This window comes from Protopterus annectens, chromosome 9.part0, assembly GCF_019279795.1.
Source record: "Protopterus annectens isolate FY-2018-M chromosome 9.part0, PAN1.0, whole genome shotgun sequence".
Classification (NCBI taxonomy): Eukaryota; Metazoa; Chordata; order Ceratodontiformes; family Protopteridae; genus Protopterus; species Protopterus annectens.
In genome coordinates this window covers 1,589,427,081-1,589,447,080 of record NC_056743.1, presented here as the reverse complement: position 1 = coordinate 1,589,447,080, position 20,000 = coordinate 1,589,427,081, and the positions used below count along the sequence as shown (strand labels likewise).

Sequence of the window (20,000 nt, the reverse complement as noted above, 5' to 3'; positions counted from 1 at the left end):
TTGGAAACCAAAAATCCCACAGGGGTGATGTGAAGTACACTGATCACTACTAAAGATGGGGATGAAGAAACTGACAGGCCACCAGGAACAAAGCAAAAAAAAAAAAAAAAAAAAAAAAAAAAAAAAAAAAAAAAATCTTGAGACATTTTACAAGCACAAGGTACCAAACGCCTTAGATTCAAAAGCATAAATAAAACTACATGGGTGTAAGACAGCCAGTAAATAAATGTGTCTATAGATTACCACAAGGCAGTTTTATTAGTTACCTAACTGGCCTTTAATGTAATAATTTCAAGAATCCATGCCTTAAGCTTTAACTCCCTACTTAGGATATCTACTGCAGAAAAAGGAGAAAATTCTACTGAGGTAGACAGCACCAAATTAGCTAGGGTTACCTAACAAACTTGTGCTACATAGAAAAAAAATCCTGGGTGCACAAATGCCAAAAATACTATTGTACAGTGTTTAAAATCAGACAAATGTTAAACTGTCCTCCCACTATAGTTTTAAAGGAAAAGGTAACCATCTACAAGTTAAGGTCTGAACTGAAACACACCACCCACATGCTACTAAAAATGATGCCCTGCAGAATAAAATAAAAACTTCAATTGTTAAGACTTAAAATGAGACGTAAAGCAATAAAACAAAGTCCTTGTTTATTTGCATACAAGCGCTTTTGGCTAAAAGACTTCCTCAGATCAATTGATCGAGTACGTCTCATTTTAAGTCTTAACAATTAAAGTTTTTATTTTACTCTTAAGAGCTTAATTTTCAGTAGCCTGTGGTGGTGGTGGTTCAGTTTTTACACAGACCTTTGCTTGGTTTTTGAAACCACCTTTGGCAGTCACGAGAGTTTCTCTTTCTTGCTTCTGTCATCTACAAGTTAGTAGTACTTGGCAGGCACCTCAAAGTCCAAACCACTTCCACTGTGAAGCTTATCAACCAAGTTCGTTATCTTTACGAAAGGAGAAAAAATAACTCGTAGATGGATGAAAATCATCATCTAACTTTCTATGACCACTAAAGAATTAACGTGTCCCTCAGAATCAATATAATACAGCAAAAGCATTCAAAACCATGGACCATGGTATTAAAAACACAAACTTCTCACATCGGGCTGGCTATCGACTTCAGTTTTAGGGGGCTCTCTTCAATGATAAGCACAAACTACACTGTCCCACAAATACACAACTTAAAGAAAGCAAAATTAAAAGCACTACCTGCTTTAGCCCAATACACCTACACAACCATCACAAGAAAAGGAAAAGCATAGTTTTTATGCTGAACCCAAGTTTATAGTGTAAATGGTGCGGAAATCTTACTGTCTGCATTTAGGAGGACAAACCACTGGTCTTCAATGTAAACAAATGAGAATATGCATACATTATCACAAATACACACAGTATGCACTGCAGGTCTGAAAACCATTGTACCATTCTCTGTTCAAAGTGATTTAGTACCTTGACTGCTATGATATGTCCAGTTTTCTTGAACCGCATCTTCCAGACCTGACCACAAGTGCCACTGCCAATCTCCCCAAGATTCTCCAGATCACTAATTTCGGCTTGATACCTCTGTAAATAAAATAATAAAATGCAAATGTGAAGAAAAACACCTAGTTTGGACAACAAAGTAGTTCATTTGGAAATCTGCTTTCTTCGGCTTTAATAGAAAAGACACTGCTACAAGTCACAGTAATCAAACATCAATCAGTAAGCTACACTGGTGAAAACCACAGCCATGTATATGTTTAGTTGACATCAGCAAGTAAATCAAAGCTGCATTTTTTTCCTTTTTTGTTTTTCTGCATCAAGCATGAAGAAAATCTAAATGCAAAATCAAATAAGTTTTCAAATGAATTTTCATAACCATTCCAAAAACATCAACTCCTGAAAACTGCATTTACACACAGTAAACACAATGACTTGTCAGTTAAAAAGTACTACATGTAAACACAATTAAAAACATTATGGCATCTTAAAGTAAGTGACAAGCATGGCAGGCATCCACAGAAAATTGCTGTTGGCACTCAGAATTATGACTTCCTAACATAGCAAACCAAGACATTTTATGTGGAAAATCTTACTAGGTGTTTCACTGCCATAAACAAACAAATATTAAACTTCCACTGTCACTCATTTAAGCTACACTGCTATACAAATTTAATAGATTTAAGCGCCTCTGAAATGTTTCATGAGTTCTTGCTCAAATCAGTACAATGTATAGCTGTGTGACAGTACTTACTACAGTAGATCACAGAACAGTAAGTTATGTACTCACCATAACGTTAGATGTATGTAGTCCATCTCGCCTCACATTCTTCACCTGTGGGTTCGGAGCCGAATATCGGCTCCGACTCTGCCTATTTACTAGCTCGAAAGTCTATGACTGGCTGGGCTAAGATGGTATCCCACAATACACTGCTCCACATCCCCAGATCTAGTTTGCTGCCAACAGAAGTATAGTATACATCACCCAAACACACACACACCCTTAACAACGAGATCCAACAAATTATCCAAAGGGACTCTGCAATACGAGAAGGACATGGTGTTCCTCCAAATCCTCCAGGCCTGGGGGACGGTGGGAGGGTAATGAAGAATGTGAGGCGAGATGGACTACATACATAACTTACTGATGTTATGCAGTACTATCTCGCCTACATTCTTCACCTGTGGGACAGCGTCCCTAGCACCTACATCCTGGGTGACTCAATGGAAAATACTCCTGAGCACTGTGGAGCCAAAAGATGATCTGCCCCTGGACACCACATCCAATTTGTAATGGGAGACCAGCGTGCGAGGAGAAGCCCACGTTGCAGCTGCACATATATCATCCATCGATAACCTAGCCAGAAAGGCTGTGGAAGTGGAAACAGCTCTTGTAGAATGTGCTCTGACAGGAAAGGGCAGACTCTTTGCCCCTGCCTGATAAATAAAGGAGACGCAACCAGCTATCCACCTAGAGATGGTGACATTGGAAACCGCAGACCCCAAACGATTCTCTGAAAACGAAACGAAGAGCTGGTCTGACTTCCGCCAATCTTTTGTCCTATGTAGATAAAAGCGCAGTTGTCTATGAACATCTAGCAGATGAAACTGGTACTCTGCCTTGTTGGAAAAATTGGGGAAGAAGACCGGCAGTTCAATGGACTGATTAATATTAGATAGGGAAGCCACCTTGGGAAGAAAGGACGGATTTGGTCTCAGAGAGACTCTATCTTTATGGAATATCAAATATGGGGGCTTGACTGATAGGGCCTGGATTTCTGAGACTCGTCTAGATGAAGTGATAGCTATCAAAAAGGCAGATTTCCATGTAAGAAATTTAAGTCGCAGGAGGCCGCAGGTTCGAAGGGTGGGAGAGTGAGAGCCTGCAGAAAGAAATTGAGGTCCCAGGGCATAACAGGTTGAGATACAGGGGGAAGACGCAGAAGAGTGCCTTTCAGGAATGCTTTACACAGTCTGTGTGCCATTAAGCTAGGTTCATAAGCCACATGAAAATTTGAAATAGCCGCCAGCTGAACTTTGAAGGTGGCTGAGGCAGACCCTTGGCAGAACAAAGCAGACAAATTCCAAAACAGAATCGATGGGGGCTGTGTAGGCAATACCTTTGGAATGGGCCTATATCGAGAACCTTTTCCACTTACTAGAGTAGATCTTCCTAGTGGACGGTTTATGACAGGACGAAAGAATATGGACCACGTCTGGAGAAAAACCATGGCATCTGACTACGGATGGAAGTGGAGTAGCCAGGAAGTCAGCCGGAGGGTCCACAGGGAGGGGTGGAACTGTCCTGACATATGTTTCAGCAAGTCCGGACGAGGGTCCAGAATCCAAGGAGTTTTCACAATGTAAGGTTGAAGGAAGGGGAACCATACTTGACGAGGCCAGTGTGGTGCGATCAGAATCAACCTGCTTCCCAAGGATAGCGCTTTCTGAATCACCCTTGAGATAAGGGGAAACGGAGGGAAAGCATAAAGTAGACCCGAGAGCCAATTGTGCGTAAGAGCGTCCCTTGGAGATTCCCCCGGTGGGGGGATCAGCGAGAAGTAGCTGCTGCATTTCGCACTGAGGGGACTGGCAAACAGATCGCATCAAGGCTGACCCCATCTGCTGAATATGCTTTCTGCCACCCGGCGGTTCAGGGACCACTCGTAGGGCATGAGGATCGTTCTGTTTAGCCTGTCTGCAATCACATTGGTTTTCCCTGGGATGTGCGTTGCCACCAAGGACCGTTGGGAAGCTATCGCCCAATTCCACACTCTCATGGCCTCCCTACACAGGGGGTAAGATCGGGTTCCTCCTTGCTTGTTGAGATACCACACTACTGACATGTTGTCTGAGTGTACTGCAATAGTCCCCAGAGGGAGGACCATCCTGAAGTGCCTGCAACGCAAAAAGCACTGCCCTCATCTCCAGGACATTTATGTGCAAGTCTATCTCGTGCTCCTGCCACGTGCCTTGGACCATCCTGCTGAGATAATGCCCCCACCCACCCTATCTGGGAGGCGTCCGTGGTCACTGTGGCAACCGGGTTGGGTGGTACAAACGGTTTTCCTACATTTAAGTTGTTGGTGCATAGGCACCAACTGAGGTCCCGCTTGCATTTGCCTGTGATTAAGATTGGATGGGATAGCGGTAGTCTTTGAAAGGACCATTGGGCGAATAGGAGCCATTGCAGGATTCTCATATGTAACCTCGCTAACGGGACCATCATGATAGTAGACGCCATTGTCCCCAGTAAATGAAGAATTAGCCTTGCCTTCACACGTCTCAGAGGCATCATCGTACGAACCTGTTGTTGCAACTCCGTGATCCTCTCCAGTGGTAGGAATGCCCTCAATCGAATAGTGTCCAACTCTGCTCCTATAAATGAGACACGCTGTGAGGGTAGCAAGGCAGATTTTTTCCAGTTTATTGTAATGCCTAACTGGTGACATAGATTGATGGTAGAATCTCTGTTTTGAAGAAGTAGGGGGCGGAGAGGAGCCAGTCGTCTAGGTACGGAAACACCTGGAATCCTTGACGTCTCAAGTGAGCCATCATCACTGCCATGCACTTGGTGAACACCCTGGGGGCTGTGGTAAGACCAAAGGGCAGGGCTCGAAATTGGAAATGCCTGGCTCCCAGCCGGAAGCGTAGATGACATCTGAATGCTCTGTCCATTTTGATGTGGTAGTAAGCATCCTTCAGGTCGATGGAGCACATCCAAACTTCTTTTCCCAACAATGGGAGAATCGATTGTAGCGTGATCATTCGGAATTTGGACTTGTGTACGTAATGATTGAGTTGGCTGAGATCCAAAATGGGTCTCAGGTCCCCCGTTCTTTTCGGCACCAAAAAGAATCTTGAGTAAGTCCCTAATCCAATCTGGTCTGGGGGGACTGGGTTGGATGACTCCTTTTTCTAGCAGCTGAGAAACCTCTGATGCTGCTTGATCCCTTTGACTGGCTGGAACGTCTGGGATCCTTTTGAGAGGAGGGGGTGCGGAGTAAAATGGGATGCTGTAACCTCTGGCGATTATCCTTAATACCCATCGGTCATGGGTGATGTTGACCCAGGCTTCCGGATACCAGGAAATTCGACCCCCGACTGGCTCCGGAGAAGCACAGTCGGGCACACCCTCAGGAATTAGAGTATGGGGAACCACGAAAGGAATCACGGTCCCCAGCATTGTGGGGGCCCCCTCTGCCTCTGGGGCAACGTCAACCTGAATACGACCCCCCCCTCCTCTGCTTCGGGAGGGGGTCTCACCTTGTGCGGCAGGAAAAGGCCTTTGTGATTTCCTGAACCACATCTTTCCCCCTCGCTGAGCCTTGGGATAAGGTCTCGACGGGAGGGAAAAACGGACTCCTACGGCAGACAAGGTCTTTCCCTCTTGCTCGCACCTGGTGAGGGTGTCTTTCACTTTGGTCCCGAACAAGGAGGAACCATCAAAGGGGGCATCAGTGAAGGAAGACTTAAAGGCCTCTGCAAAGTGACACAGGCGTAGCCAACCTTGCCTCCTGAGGGCCACCCCTGAGCTAGCCACCCTGCTCGCTCCTTCGGCCGCGTACGAAATAAGTTGCATGGATGAGTTAGGGATGGAGTTGAGGGTAGAGAGCTGAGCGTTGACAGTCTGGGCCACCGCCTCAGGTACGTTACCCGCTAGAGTATCTCCTAACTGGAGCCGCGTGAAATGAGACAAATAATTCCGCAATCGCAAGGTAAAGGTAGCTGAAGACAGGGTACAGTTCCCGCACCGGTCCATAGTCCTAGACTCCTTGTTAGGAGGATGGACAGAAGACGAAGACTCAGCAACTTCCCTCTGGGTGGCTGCTGCCACCACCATAGCATCTACTGGGACTCCCATAGTTAAAAATTATTTTCCTTGGGGAGCGGACAAAAATTTGTTGGGGCATCGAGGAACAGGCTCCACAGAGTCAGGACTCTCTCACACCCTTTGACAAATAAGGTCAAGGAGCTCGTCGGAAGGTGGAGACACCCAGGAGGCGGAGGGCTGAACGCCAAAATCCTTAAGGAATACTGACTCCTCCTCGGAGGGGGTTTTGGAGGGCCGGTCTCCTCTTTGTTTCAGGATCTCCAGGATATCGGAGAAGGAAGACTTGGGGGACTCCTCAGATTCCTCGAGGTCAGTATCGGAAGTGAGGGACTCGTCCTGTGAGTCTATGTGCTTCCTCTTGCACAATTTCTTTCTACGGGGTTCCTCAGGCACAGGCTCTGAGGGCCCCTCAGAAAGAAGGGGACCGCTCGTGGGGGTATCCTTAGGCCCTGGCGCTCTGCTGTCCAAGGACAGGTGGGCGTCAGAAGCTCTCGCCGGTGTTGTGGGGGAAGGTAGAACTGATCCGAGAGAAGTAGCTGACCTAGCCAGTGCGCTCCGCATAGCCTCGAAGGCGGGACCTCCCGAATCAGAGAACCGACCGCCCTCCAAGGCTATGACCGGGACCGGTGTCCCCACAGCCGAGGCACCGAGAGGGAGGCTCGGAACTGAAGGAAGTTCCGAGGCATCCCCATTGGGCCCGACCGAGGAGACCAGAGTCTCGAACCCTGTGGACGGAACCGACAAGGTCGGAGCCGATGCGGGCACCGATAAAACCTGCTGGGGGATCGGAGCCGGCGTAGGAACACCCCTCAGAGCGGAGCTTACTAGCTCCGACGACAAGGATGCACTTGGAGGAGGAATAGCAGAAACAACCTTAGGAGCCAGCACCGGGGCCGACTGGATAGGAGCCGAGAAACGTTTGGCCAACACTGGCGAATGTAGGAGCCTCTGCAGCACCCTATTTACATCCAAATCGGAAAGTCTGGAGGACTTGGAGGAAATGGATGGAGACCTAGACCTCCTATCTGGAGAACACTGTCTCAAACTTGGCGACCGGCTCCGAATTGGTTCCTGTACGATCGGAGCGGACACAGACTCACTAGACACAGCTACCTCCTGCGACCCCGATGACAGTGGAGCCGAGGAAGCAGACTCAACAATAGTGATTTTAGAAGGTGGCTCCGAAGCAACAGATGGAGCCGGAGACCTTTTCTTGGATTTTGAGGATTTAGACTTCGACTGGGAGCTGGGAGCCGAACCTAAATCCTCCTCAAAGGACGGTTTTAGCAGTCCCTTTAGGATTAATTTGTTTTCCCTCTCTTGGAGCACCCAAGGACTAAAGGTGTGGCAGAAAAGTACAGTTTTGTACCTACCATAAATGTAGATGTTCAAGGATCCACATTGCTGCAGTCCTAACTATTGGGTAGTCCGCTGTCCCAGTCGGCCCGAATACCAAAGTATATGGCTGACGTCGGTCAAGGCGCATTAGACTGACGTCAGTACGTCAGGGTACTAATGCGCATGACCGACGTCATATCCTCAGTCTTTTCTTGCCCCAGATGTCAGAAGACCCTAAAAAAACAAGGCCAAAACCAAAAACTCCAAACATTCCTGCACCAAAAATATGTACAATATATACAAAATTACCAGAGAATAACCTCACCTGCACAACCACCCCTAAACACAGAGGGGAAGGAGGGAGGGTAAATTGGACTGCAGCAATGTGGATCCTCGAACATCTACATTTATGGTAGGTACAAAACTGTACTATGTTCTTCATTCCACATTGCTGCAGTCCTAACTATTGGGTAGAATCCCAAAGCAGAGGTAAGGGAGGCTGGCAAATCATAAGGAAGCAGGAGCTGACAACATGCCTTGCAAAATAGCTGTGGCAAAACCAGCCCTAGATTTAGAGTAGAGAGGAAGGTGATAATGCTTAGAGAAAGTATGCACTGAACTCCAAGTAGCTGCCTCCAAAATATCCTTAGTTGCCACCCCTTAGAAATGCTGTTGAAGTGGCAGTAGCCCTAGTGGAATGAGGCCTAATCCCAGCTGGAATCTCCTTGCCATGATGGGAATAACAAAATGCAATGCAAAACCCAATCCACTTAGAAATAGTTTGTTTTGACACAGGCTTGCCCTGAGAACTCAAAGCAAAAGAAACAAACAACTGCTGAGACTGCCTAAAATCCTTAGTCCTGCTTAAATAATAACGCAATTGCCTGTGTACATCTAAAGTGTGCAAAATCTTTTCCCCTTTATTTTGGGGATCTGCATAAAAAGTAGGCAAATGAATAGTTTGGTTTAAAGCCACACTAGAAACCACCTTAGGCATAAAGGAAGAATTAGTACGTAAAGATACCCTATCCTTATGAAAAATCAAAAAAGGCTCTACCGCCATAAGGGCCTGCAATTCAGAAACCCTTCTTGCAGAAGTAATGGCCAACAAAAAAGCAGTCTTCCATGACAAGTATTTCAATTCAGCAGTAGCCGAGGCTCAAAAGGTTGTAGAGTAAGTTTCTCCAACACAAAATTGAGATCCCAAGCAGGAGTAGGAGCTCTACGTGGGGTCTTATATTCTTTGCCCTCTAAGAAATTGCTTGAACAAAGGATGCGAAAACAATGGTGGGTCACAATCATAGTGAGCTGAAATTGCTGCAGCATGAATCTTAATGGAAGAGAAAGACAAACCTTTGTCCAATAACTCAGTAAGATATTGAAGAGCCACACTCAAATTAGGCTCAGAAATCTCCAAATTGTTTGCTGCACTCCAAAATAAAAATCTCTTCCATTTTTCTGCGTACACTTTCCTTGTACTAGGTCTTCTGGCTTCCAAAATCACATTTAAAACTTGTTGAGGAAGTTGAGACCTGCTGTGTTTCAAAACAGAATATGCCAGGCTGTTAGATGAAGAGAGTGAAGCTTGACATTGAGCAGGTGACCGTCCCTCTGAGACAACAGGTGTGGAATCAAAGGTAAAGGCCATGGAGGCTTCCTTACCAGATTCCTCAGTAATGGGTACCAGTGTTGCCGAGGCCAATCTGGAGCTATTAAAATCATCCTTGGCTTGTCTTGTCTGACCTTTAGGAGCACCTTTGGGAGAAGAGGCAGAGGTGGAAAGGCATACACATGAAGATTTTTCCAACTGAAAGAAAGAGCATCCACTTTCCAAGCTGTGTGATGAAACCTCTTTGTGCAAAACTTTGGCAGCTGGTGGTTTAGTGGAGAAGCGAACAGATCTATGTCTGGAGTTCCCCATGACACTGTCAATTTTGAAATACATGAAGATCCAGTTTCCACTCGTGGGGATCCATGATTTGTCTGCTTAACACATCTGCTAAGGAGTTCTGTGCTCGGCAGAAACCTTGCCTGAAGAGTTAGTTGCAAGCTGAGCGCAGTCTCCCATAAAATCATTGCTTGCCTGCACAACGGGTAAGAATGTGTTCCCCCTTGTTTGTTGATGTACCACATGACAGTTGTGTTGTCTGTTAGAATCAACACCTGCCCTGGAAGAAGTAACTCCGTGAAAGCCATTAATGCAAACTGGACTGCTAACATCTCTTTCATGTTGATATGTAGATGCTGTAGTCTGGCAGGCCACTTGTCTTGTATCCACTTTCCATTTAGATGAGCTCCCCAAGCAATGTCTGAGGCATCTGTCGTTAGAATCTGACTCGCCTCTGGCCGGGTCACAGAGAGTCCCTTGTTTAGGTGACATTCCTGAGCCCACCACAAAAATTCCTTTTGAATGCAAGGTATTACTTGAATGACAGTGTCCAAATCCTGGCAGTGCTGTGTCCATACATTTTTGAGATACCATTGCAGCTTCCTCATATGCAGTTTGGCATTGGGAAGCACCAGAATACAAGATGCCATGAACCCTAAGGCTTGAAGGACTGTCCTTGCAGTCAGCCCGGACTGAAGAGATAGTTGATGGAAGTAACTGGAAAGATTCTTTTGTTTGTCCGGGGTTAAAAAGGCCATCTGGGCTGCTGTATTCAGTCTCACACCCAGAAAGCACATGTCTTGAGAGGGTACTAGACTGGACTTTATTTCGTTCACAGAATACCCTAGGCATCTTAGCACTGCTATCACATATTCCAAATGCTGTAAAGGTCTTCCTTTTCTTGAGCCAGAATCAGGCAGTCGTCCAAGTAAGGATAGATTTGTATTCCTTTTAGCCTGAAGTAAGCTATCACTGGAGCCATAACCTTTGTGAATACTCTGGGCAGTGGATAAGCCAAAGGGCAATGCAGAGAACTGATAATGAGAATCTCCAGCTCGAAAACGCAGATACTTCCTGCAACTTAGTCGGATAGGCACATGAAGGTAAGCTTCCTTGAGATCTAAAGTTACCATCCAGTGATCTTTGCCCAGCAGAGGTAAAAGCTGTTGTAACGTCAACATTTTGAACTTGGGAATGTCCAGATAAGTGTTGAGGATAGATAAATCCAAAATTGGTCTCCACGTGTTCCCCTTCTTCGGTACTAGGAACAGGCGTGAGTAAAATCCTAGGCCCCTTTCTGGCACAGGAACTGGCTGAATGGCCCCTATTTGGAGCAACAGAGAAATTTGCTTGTGAGCCTCTTTTCTTTGTAGAGGAGGAATGACTGGCATGCCTTTGAAAGGAGGCAAGGTATGGAAATAAAACCTGTAACCGTGGTGAATGATATCCAAAACCCATCTGTCTTGGGTAATTAAATCCCAATTTTCTTTGAAAAGAGCCAGCCTTCCTCCCAAAGGTGCTGCCAGGCGAGAATGTACTGGCAGCTGAAAAGGTAGGTCATTGGGTCTGTTTACGAAAGGACTGACCCCTGCCCTCACCAGAAGTCTGAGCAGGTGAACTCCCTGTTCTAGGCCTAAAAGAACCTTGAGCTCTGCCCCTACCACGTCTAGACCTACCTCTAGACTGGGAAACATAAGCAGGATATGTCCATCCCTTAGAAGGCCAATTTCTACTAAACTTCGGAGGCTGCACCTGCAAGAAATCTTTAACAGTTTGCATAGACTTAGCCTTGTCCTCCATTTTCTTTAAAACTGCTTCCACAGGCGAACCAAACAACACATCAGACTGTAAAGGAGCATCCAAAATCCTTGTCTTAACATGCTCAGCTAAATTCTGATCCCTCAACCAGGCGTGCCTACGAAGAACAGAACCAGTGGCAGCCACCCTCGAGGAGGCCTGCACAGCATCAAAACCACACTGCAAGGAATGCTTACCCACCTGTTCAGACACATGAACTAAATCCTGCAACTCTTTACACTCAATACCTTCTGCCAGAGCATCCACCTTAGACTTCAATTGTGAAAGAAGATAATTCTGATATTTTAACATGTGAAACTGACAATTCAATGCCCTCATGGCTAAAGTGGAAGAAGTATACACTTTCTTTCCCCATCTATCCAAAGCCCTTGCCTCTTTATCAGGAGGAACAGGATTTTTAACAACAGAAGCCTTCACACCTTTAGGCCCTTGAGAGACAGTTTCCGGGTCTGCCCTAGGACTCTTAAAAAGATACTTATGAGCTTCAGGCACCCTATAGTACCTATCCGGTTTAACTGGGGCAGGAGGCAAAGAATCAGGATTCAGGGAAGCCTCTGCAAAAACATCTTCCACCACATTCAGAACAGGAGGTATAGCTAAAGGTCTATGCTGGGGTAAAAACAAGAATTCTCTAAGCCTCTTCCTGGAATCAGAGAAATCTTGACCTTCCCATTTAAAATGCTCCCTCATGGAATGCAGAGTCTCTGAAAATGAAAAATCCTCAGGAGGAGAAGCTGAAGGAGTAGAATCATCCACATCAGAATCAGAATAAGGAGGATACTCCTGCAAGTCTTCAGCCGAAGACTCAGAAGCCTCCGAACACTGCTCAAAACTCTCAAACTCAGGTTCCACCCTAGGCCTCTTATCAGGAGGGGGCATAGAACCTCTAATCATAGTAATCAAATCCTCTGCCATTTTAAGCATATGTTTCTTAGGCAAAGACCCTGAAGCACTAGGAGAAACCCCACTGAAGTGAAACTTGGCCTGCCTCTCAAAGAAGCCTTGGAAACAGAAGGGGAGGCTCTAACCACCTTAGGAAGAGAGGGAAGAACAGCCACCTGAGAAGCCCCTTCAGCCTGGCCTACTTCCTGAGAGGACACATCCTGTAACAGTAAAGTCTCTCCCTGAGACTCCAAAGAAACTCCTGGCAGAACCTCCGGCTCCACTGAGCCTTCTAAAGAACCGACGTCCGGGACTGTCGGTTCTTCCACTCTAGGCTTTGCTGCTTTATCCTTGCGCTTTTGGCGAAGCGGGCGCCGGAGCATCCGGCGGCATTTTATAATTACAACGCTTCCCAAAACTAACCTGGCACAGTCTAACCTTCTCTTAATAGTGCGTTTGTTAAATCTAGCACAAGAGCGGCATCCAACAACGTCGTGCTCCGGCCCTAAACAAGGTATACACAAAGTATGGTAATCCCTATGAGGTATCTGTTTCCCACAAGAAATACAGTTATTCACTTTTTCTGACATCCGGTTAAATACTGAGGCAAGAAAAACCAAAATATTCTAACGGGTACTTAGCCAACTTTGATTCGGTCTGAAACTCTGACTTCAGAAACTTTCAGAACGCCAACCTGCACTCGCAAAACTGCTTCTGCATCGGACCATGCGGCAAAAAAGACTGAGGATATGACGTCGGTCATGCGCATTAGTACCCTGACGTACTGACGTCAGTCTAATGCGCCTTGACCGACGTCAGCCATATACTTTGGTATTCGGGCCGACTGGGACAGCGGACTACCCAATAGTTAGGACTGCAGCAATGTGGAATGAAGAACATCTGCACGACTCCTGTAGGTGGATGGCTCCAAGACAGCAAACACAGACAGAGTGTCCATCTGTGATGGACATCTTATAAGCACACTTTGTACACTTTTTAAAGCCCGAGGGCTTATGCACTTTCCACTCCTTAGACATTCTAAGCCAACAACCGTAGCAGCCGCTACTGACAAAAGGCAGGAAACCGCTAACACAGAGACCGAGAGTCAACACAAGTACAACAAACAACCAAGGCACAGGGGAGAACCTCTAACTAAAACAGTTCTCCACTAAAAAAAAACTACAACGCACCAAAACGACAGCCAAACAAACACCACAAACACCACAATGGAGGACTAGGTCCTCTAACTGAAACGGGCCAAGCCCGAGGGAAGTTAGGGATAACACAACACACAAAAACACTCAACTCACAAAACACTAACGCAGCAACAATAGCTATGAAAATGCTCTATTTGGATAACAATCAGCAAAACTTTTCACAGGAAAAAAGGTTTTAGCAATACTTAGCCACAGCCAAGTAAAGACCACGTCCGAGCTCTGCAAGCGGCAAACGAGATCTGGGAATGTGGAGCAGTGTATTGTGGGATACCAACTTAGCCCAGCCAAAGACTTTCAAGCTTGTAAATAGGTAGAGTCGGAGCCGAACCCACAGGTGAAGAATGTAGGCATGACAGGACTACATAACATCAAAAGATTTACTGTTGCAGTATTTATGACATCTGGGTTTTTATTCGGCTGTGATCCAGTCTGCTTTCCAGAAAACTTCTCATGAGGCACTGCCTCATGCACACACTTACTAAAATGGTGACAGACCACATAAAAACAGCACTAGAGGGTGCCACCTCCAGTTCTTATAACAAGAAGCATAAATTATAAAACTACAATACTGTAAAACCATTGCAACATTTATGATATATATATTAGGATACAACAGCCAACTGTAATAATCCAAATTCTTTTTTTTTCTCCAATAATCTTTTATTTTACAAGAAAGGTAAATAAGCAGTAAATGTGTGAAGTTAACCAGAGATCAATTTGAATAAAACCATAACATGAGAGACATACATAGGCATTATATACCTTCCAAACTATTAACTATATACCAAAACACACACACACACACACATATATATATATATATATATATATATATACATACATATATATATATATATACACACACACATACATATGATGCTACTGACAACTTCAAAGAGTGAGCCAACTTGTTAAAGTAAAAGCCGATGTACCTAAACCTTAACATATAAAATATGGAGTACAGAATGAGGGGACACATCAAAATAAAAAAGGGTACACTGTAACAGCACATTATTAAACTGATTAACTATTCAGTCCCCCTGAATACAATCAAAAATCATTTTCCAAAATTTTTTGTAACACATTTGTTTGTTGGGGGCATTTATACATAATTTATGTGATATGTATCTCATTGCTAGGTTCCTGAAGCCATTCCAAGATAATTTGGTGCGATCCATCCAGTTTTTAGTTATATAGAATTTAATTAATAAACATAGGGTAATTGTTGTTGTGTCTTTCGGCTTTTCCTGGTTAGGGGTCACCACAGCGGAATTCCGGTCCGCTAATGATTGGCAGTAGATTTTTACGTGCTGGCTTGCTGGGCCTAACGCACAACCTTCAACGAAGGAACGCCCATTCACACATGTCACCACACAGAAGACGCTCTGAGAATCGAATGGGCAACGTCGAACTGTGAGGGGACAATGCTACCGCAGCACCACCTAGGGTAATAAGCAAATGAAATTGTAGTTTGGATAACCTTATATCTTGTAATATGTAAGATCACTAAAACCCAGGATAGAGTTGATTTTTGATAACCCTTTTTTGATGATCTAACTTTGAAAAAGGACCACAGTTTATATGAATGATTACAAGACCACAAAATGTGCAGGAGATCCGCTTGAGGGAAGAAACATGGACATGAGGGGGAAGCCTTGGGGTTAAATTTAATATGCAGGGAGTAAAATAAGAGTTATTAATCATTAATTGCGTGTATATTAGCTTTTTGAAAGTGGAAAATTTAATTGTGGATTCTACAGCTAAGTTTTTGGTCCTCCCTATGGTCATTGCTCGGTTTCCAATATTTACAAAACAATAAATTTGAAATTTAAGGCCACAATCGAATTATAGGCATTTCATATTCTACTTTTTATTTTGTTAGAATATTTATGAAATCTATTACCCTAGCTATACCAGTTTCAATATTCGAAACATTCGTAACAATTGTTATAAGTTCCCTAATTTGATGCAAGATAATAGTGTACTTCGGACCCACTTTTAATTCAGACCTCAGATCCCGCAATGGAATCTCTTTATATTTCAAGAAGTGCAGTCTTAGATAAGAGGATAGTCCAAGAGACTAATCATCTGATTGTTTAGTTTGATGTTGGGGTTCATGTGAATTGGTAGAAGGGGAAAAACCCTATCCAGCTCCATATATTTCATATGATTTAGAAGAATTTAAACTCTTTGCTTTAGAATATTACTCATAGGAAGACTCTTTAGACTTGTACAGGTCAGGAAGGGGAGAGTTTAGGGGTTAATTTTGTTGCTGCATACATGACTGTGCCAAATTATCACCCAGGGGAGATGCCATACCTCACCTTTCAAGTTAAATTTTGATATTGAAACAATTCTATTTGCACAAATAATCTAGTAGTATAGTCGAAAGTCTGGCAAGCCTAATCCTCCTTTTTTCTTCAGGTAACAATGTTTGATAAACTTATTCTAACAGCTTTAGGAAACCAAATAAATTTGACCAGCTCTCTATTAATCTTTTGAAAAAAGTTGTTAGGTATGACTGGGTTAGAGGCATTAAACTGATAAAAAGTTTAGGTAAGACATTCATCTTGACAATTGCTGCTTTAGATAACAAGGATAGATTTAGTTGCTGCCACCTGTGAAGGTTTTATAAAATATTAGTCCATGATTTCATAAGATTGTTCTGATACATGGATAGAGAAGAGTGCTCAAATTCTATTCCTAGGTATCTGAAAGAATATTCTAATTTAAAAGGAGATTCAGATAATAGATATTCTTTATGATGTAGTGGATTGATAGGGAAAATAAGTGTCTTTGATTAACTTCATAATTTCAGACCTTTGAAAATCTATCAATTGTCTTAATTAGTTTCTTAATATCAGACATGGGGTGCTCGAAATATATATTTAGATCATCTGCATAAGCAGATAGACTGACTTTCACCTTCATAGTTTTGGGGATGGAATGAAGAGAGTAGCTTGGGACAAGTAAAGGAGAAGTGGCACAAGGTATAAGTTGAACAGGAAGTGGGAGAGGGGGCAAACCTGTCTAGTTGCTGCTGCTGTTTGTCTTTTCAGCTTTTTCCAGTTAGGGGTTGCCATAGCGGAACTCCGGTCCGCTAATGATTGGCAGTAGATTTTTATGGTGCCGAGTTGCAAGCCCGACACCCAACCTTCATCGAAGGCACACCCATTTATGTATGTCTTTCGAACGCCACTCGACTGCGGGGAGGACATGCAGACGCCACACACGCCAGCCGAGAATAGAACAGGAGAACCTCCTGCTGTGAGGCAACAACGCTACCGCTGCACCACCGTGGCTGGTTCGGGCAACCCTGTCTAGTGCTATATATATATATATATCTATATATATATATATATATATATATACATATATCTATATATATACACACACACACACAATACATACATATATGTAAATATATATATGTATGTGTATATATATATATATATATATATATATATATATATACACACACACATATATATATATATATATATATATATATATATATACACACACAGACACATATATATATATATATATATATATATATATATATATATATATATATATATATATATATACACACACATGCATATATATATATATATATATATATATATATACACACACACACATGCATATACACATATATATATATATATATATATATATATATATATATACACACACATATACATACACACACGCATTTATACATTTACACACACATATATACACATGCATATATATATACATATATATATATATATATATATATATGTATAAAAACACACACACAAACTCGGAGCTACAATATATAACATTAAGTATCCTGTTTTTTGTTTATTTTGTTCTTTATTTCTTTGTTGTTTATAGCACTTTGTGTACTGTGTATTTTTTCTAGCTAGTTTCACTGTGTGTGAGGTATTAACTGGAAATTGTCCACTCTTATTAAGCATCTGTTGGGTTGTTTGTTTATGATAAGTTGTTGCAGTTAAACTCTTTTTTCTAGTGGCTCCTTTAGCTGTTTAAAACTTTCATTTAAAGGCTCACTGCTGCTTTTCAGCTGTGAGTAACATTTTTGCTGTTTGTTTCCCACCCTCCCTCCCTGTTGGTATAGTGTTTTTTATAGTTGGTGGCTTTGCAGTTGCCCGCCCCTAGTGTAAATGGGACCCTCCTCCCAGTATAGTGTCATTACCTCATTCTACCCAGTACAGGGAGAGCATTTGAGAAGGCCAATCAGCTTAGTTTCTGCTACTCCTTTCTCTCTTTCAAAAAAAAAAAAAAAAAAAAAAAAAAAAAAATTATCTGCTTTTACTGTATTTGTGTTTTTTCCTACTTTATTTTGCTTTTGCGTCATCTTAAAAGTACTCAATAGTATTTATTACTGCTTGGTGTAACTCATTGTAAGCCTTTTAGTTTAAGCACCTGGGCTTCAGACCAGTTTTACATTAGGAAGGTTTGTGGTCTGCACTGGCAGAACAGGTAGCTTACATCCTTCTAAGTTGGGAACTGCTGATTGAGGGCTCAGTGTCTGTTCTAAAAGTGTATTAATTCTGGTTTAAGCACTTGGGCTTGAGGCCAGTTATTTTACATTAAGAGGGTTCGTGTTCTGCACTCTTGTGGGAGGAGAGGCTGGACTCTGTCCTTCTGAGCTGGGAATTTCTGGTTAAAGCTTATAGTGCGCGCCTGCATATTTGAACTGCTTCTTACTGAAATTGGTACGCCTTGTTTGCTGTAGCACAGACTAGATCCAGGCCTGCTGAATCTAGCATTGTTTGTATAATTTGAGCACTAATCCAGGCATTCTTTAAAGTATTCAGTTGTATTTATTACTGCTGGTAGTAACTTGATTAAAGTGTAGCTATCATTTCTAAGTCTTCTGGATTAAGCACTTGGGCTTCAGACCAGTTGTTTTACATTAGGAAGGTTTGTGGCCTGCACTGGGGTGGCAGGCCAGGTAGCTTACATCCTTCTAAGTTGGGAACTGCTGATTGAGAGCTCAGTGTCTGTTATTCTAAAAGTGTATTAGTTCTGGTTTAAGCACTTGGGCTTCAGGCCAGTTACTTTATGTTAAGAAGGATTGCGGTCTGCACTCTTGTGGGAGGAGAGGCTGGACTCTGCCCTTCTGAGCAGGGAATTTCTGGTTAGAGGCTTATAGTGCCTGCATATTCTAACTGTTTCTTACTGAAATTGGTACACCTTGCTTGTTGTAGCATAGACTAGATCCAGGCCTGCTGAATCTAGCTTTATTTGTATGCTTGTTGTTTATTTCCCTGAAACACTAATTCCACCTAAAACGCGGCCTTTTAGCACTTCTGTGGATCCCTAGTGATATCTGCATTGCTTACTGTACTTATTTCCTTGTTTCACTTGAAAGAAAGTTACTGTTTGTCGGTTTTTCATTTAAGTTACCTGTAACACATTGCATTTAAGTTACCTGGCACTTGCTCAATAAAGCAATTATATAAGTCAGCTCTAAAAAATTAAAAGCACTACACCCTCACAATCTCCCCTTGAGTACCTTGTTCCCCATTGGCCCTTTTTTTCAATTATAAAGGAATTCCCAGTACTATTCTAGCATGTCCAAAGGTCAGTTGTCAATCTCCTCTCCGGTCCAGCTGGTGAATCTGGGAGCAATGTTACAACTGCCTCATGTACACAGACAACCCTCTCCTCTTCCCAACAAATTCCAACACATGTGAGAGATGCAACCATATAGCCAAACTGGAGGCTAAGCTCTCTCAACTCAGTACTGGCGTAACCAGTCAGGAGGAGAAGGAAACCACACTCACTACAATTCCAGTCTCACATAGACCTACCACGACAACAAACCAAACACAAACACACAAAAACATACTCGGATGCTCTAAATAAAAATTTGCCTAAGCAGCAGAGACCTCCAAAGCAGACACCCAAGCAACCGCTACCTCAAAACAAAACACATGCAACACATAGCTCACAAAGCCAGTGTGCCGAACAGTCACAGCCCTTAAGGCTAAACAACACACCTGATACACTTGTAATAGGTGACTCTATAGTCAGGCACACTGACGTCCCGCTCACCAGGCTGAAAAGGAGAAGGTCACGGTGAGCTGCCTGTCGGGCGCTAGGATCCACCACATAACACAAGCACTCGGGTCACTCCAAGGCAAGTACAAATATGACTCAATCATTGTCCATGCTGGTGTGAATGACCTGAGACGTACCTCCCTGGACTACATGAAAAGAGACATAGAGGAGCTCCCTGAGCATGTAGCCCAGGCCGGTATGACCCTGACCTTGAGTAGCATCTTACCCTCACCAAGAATGATGCCACAATATGAAGACAAGATGATCAATTTCAACAATTGGCTTAAGTGTTGGTGTCATTCAAAGGGGATCCAATGCCTGTCAGCCTGGGATGACATGCTCGACAAGCCACGATGCTTCGCTAGGGACGGCTTGCACCTGTCATCCCTGGGCTTTCGGATATTGGCAAAGGCTCTTGCTACCCCCATAGTGCCTTTTTTAGGCAAGGCTCA

The 20,000-nt window shown here is 43.4% G+C and overlaps 1 protein-coding gene across 2 annotated transcripts in view; it reads right to left on the bottom strand.

The window, feature by feature from the left end:
* Positions 1 to 20,000, bottom strand: part of MAP2K7 (mitogen-activated protein kinase kinase 7) — a 2,576,186-nt gene that overhangs the window by 1,735,075 nt on the left and 821,111 nt on the right. For both annotated transcript variants that reach the window (XM_044084531.1, XM_044084532.1), the window contains one exon: positions 1,461 to 1,574. In XM_044084531.1, the coding sequence (XP_043940466.1) occupies positions 1,461 to 1,574 (114 nt within the window). The remainder of the gene's footprint in view (positions 1 to 1,460; positions 1,575 to 20,000) is intronic.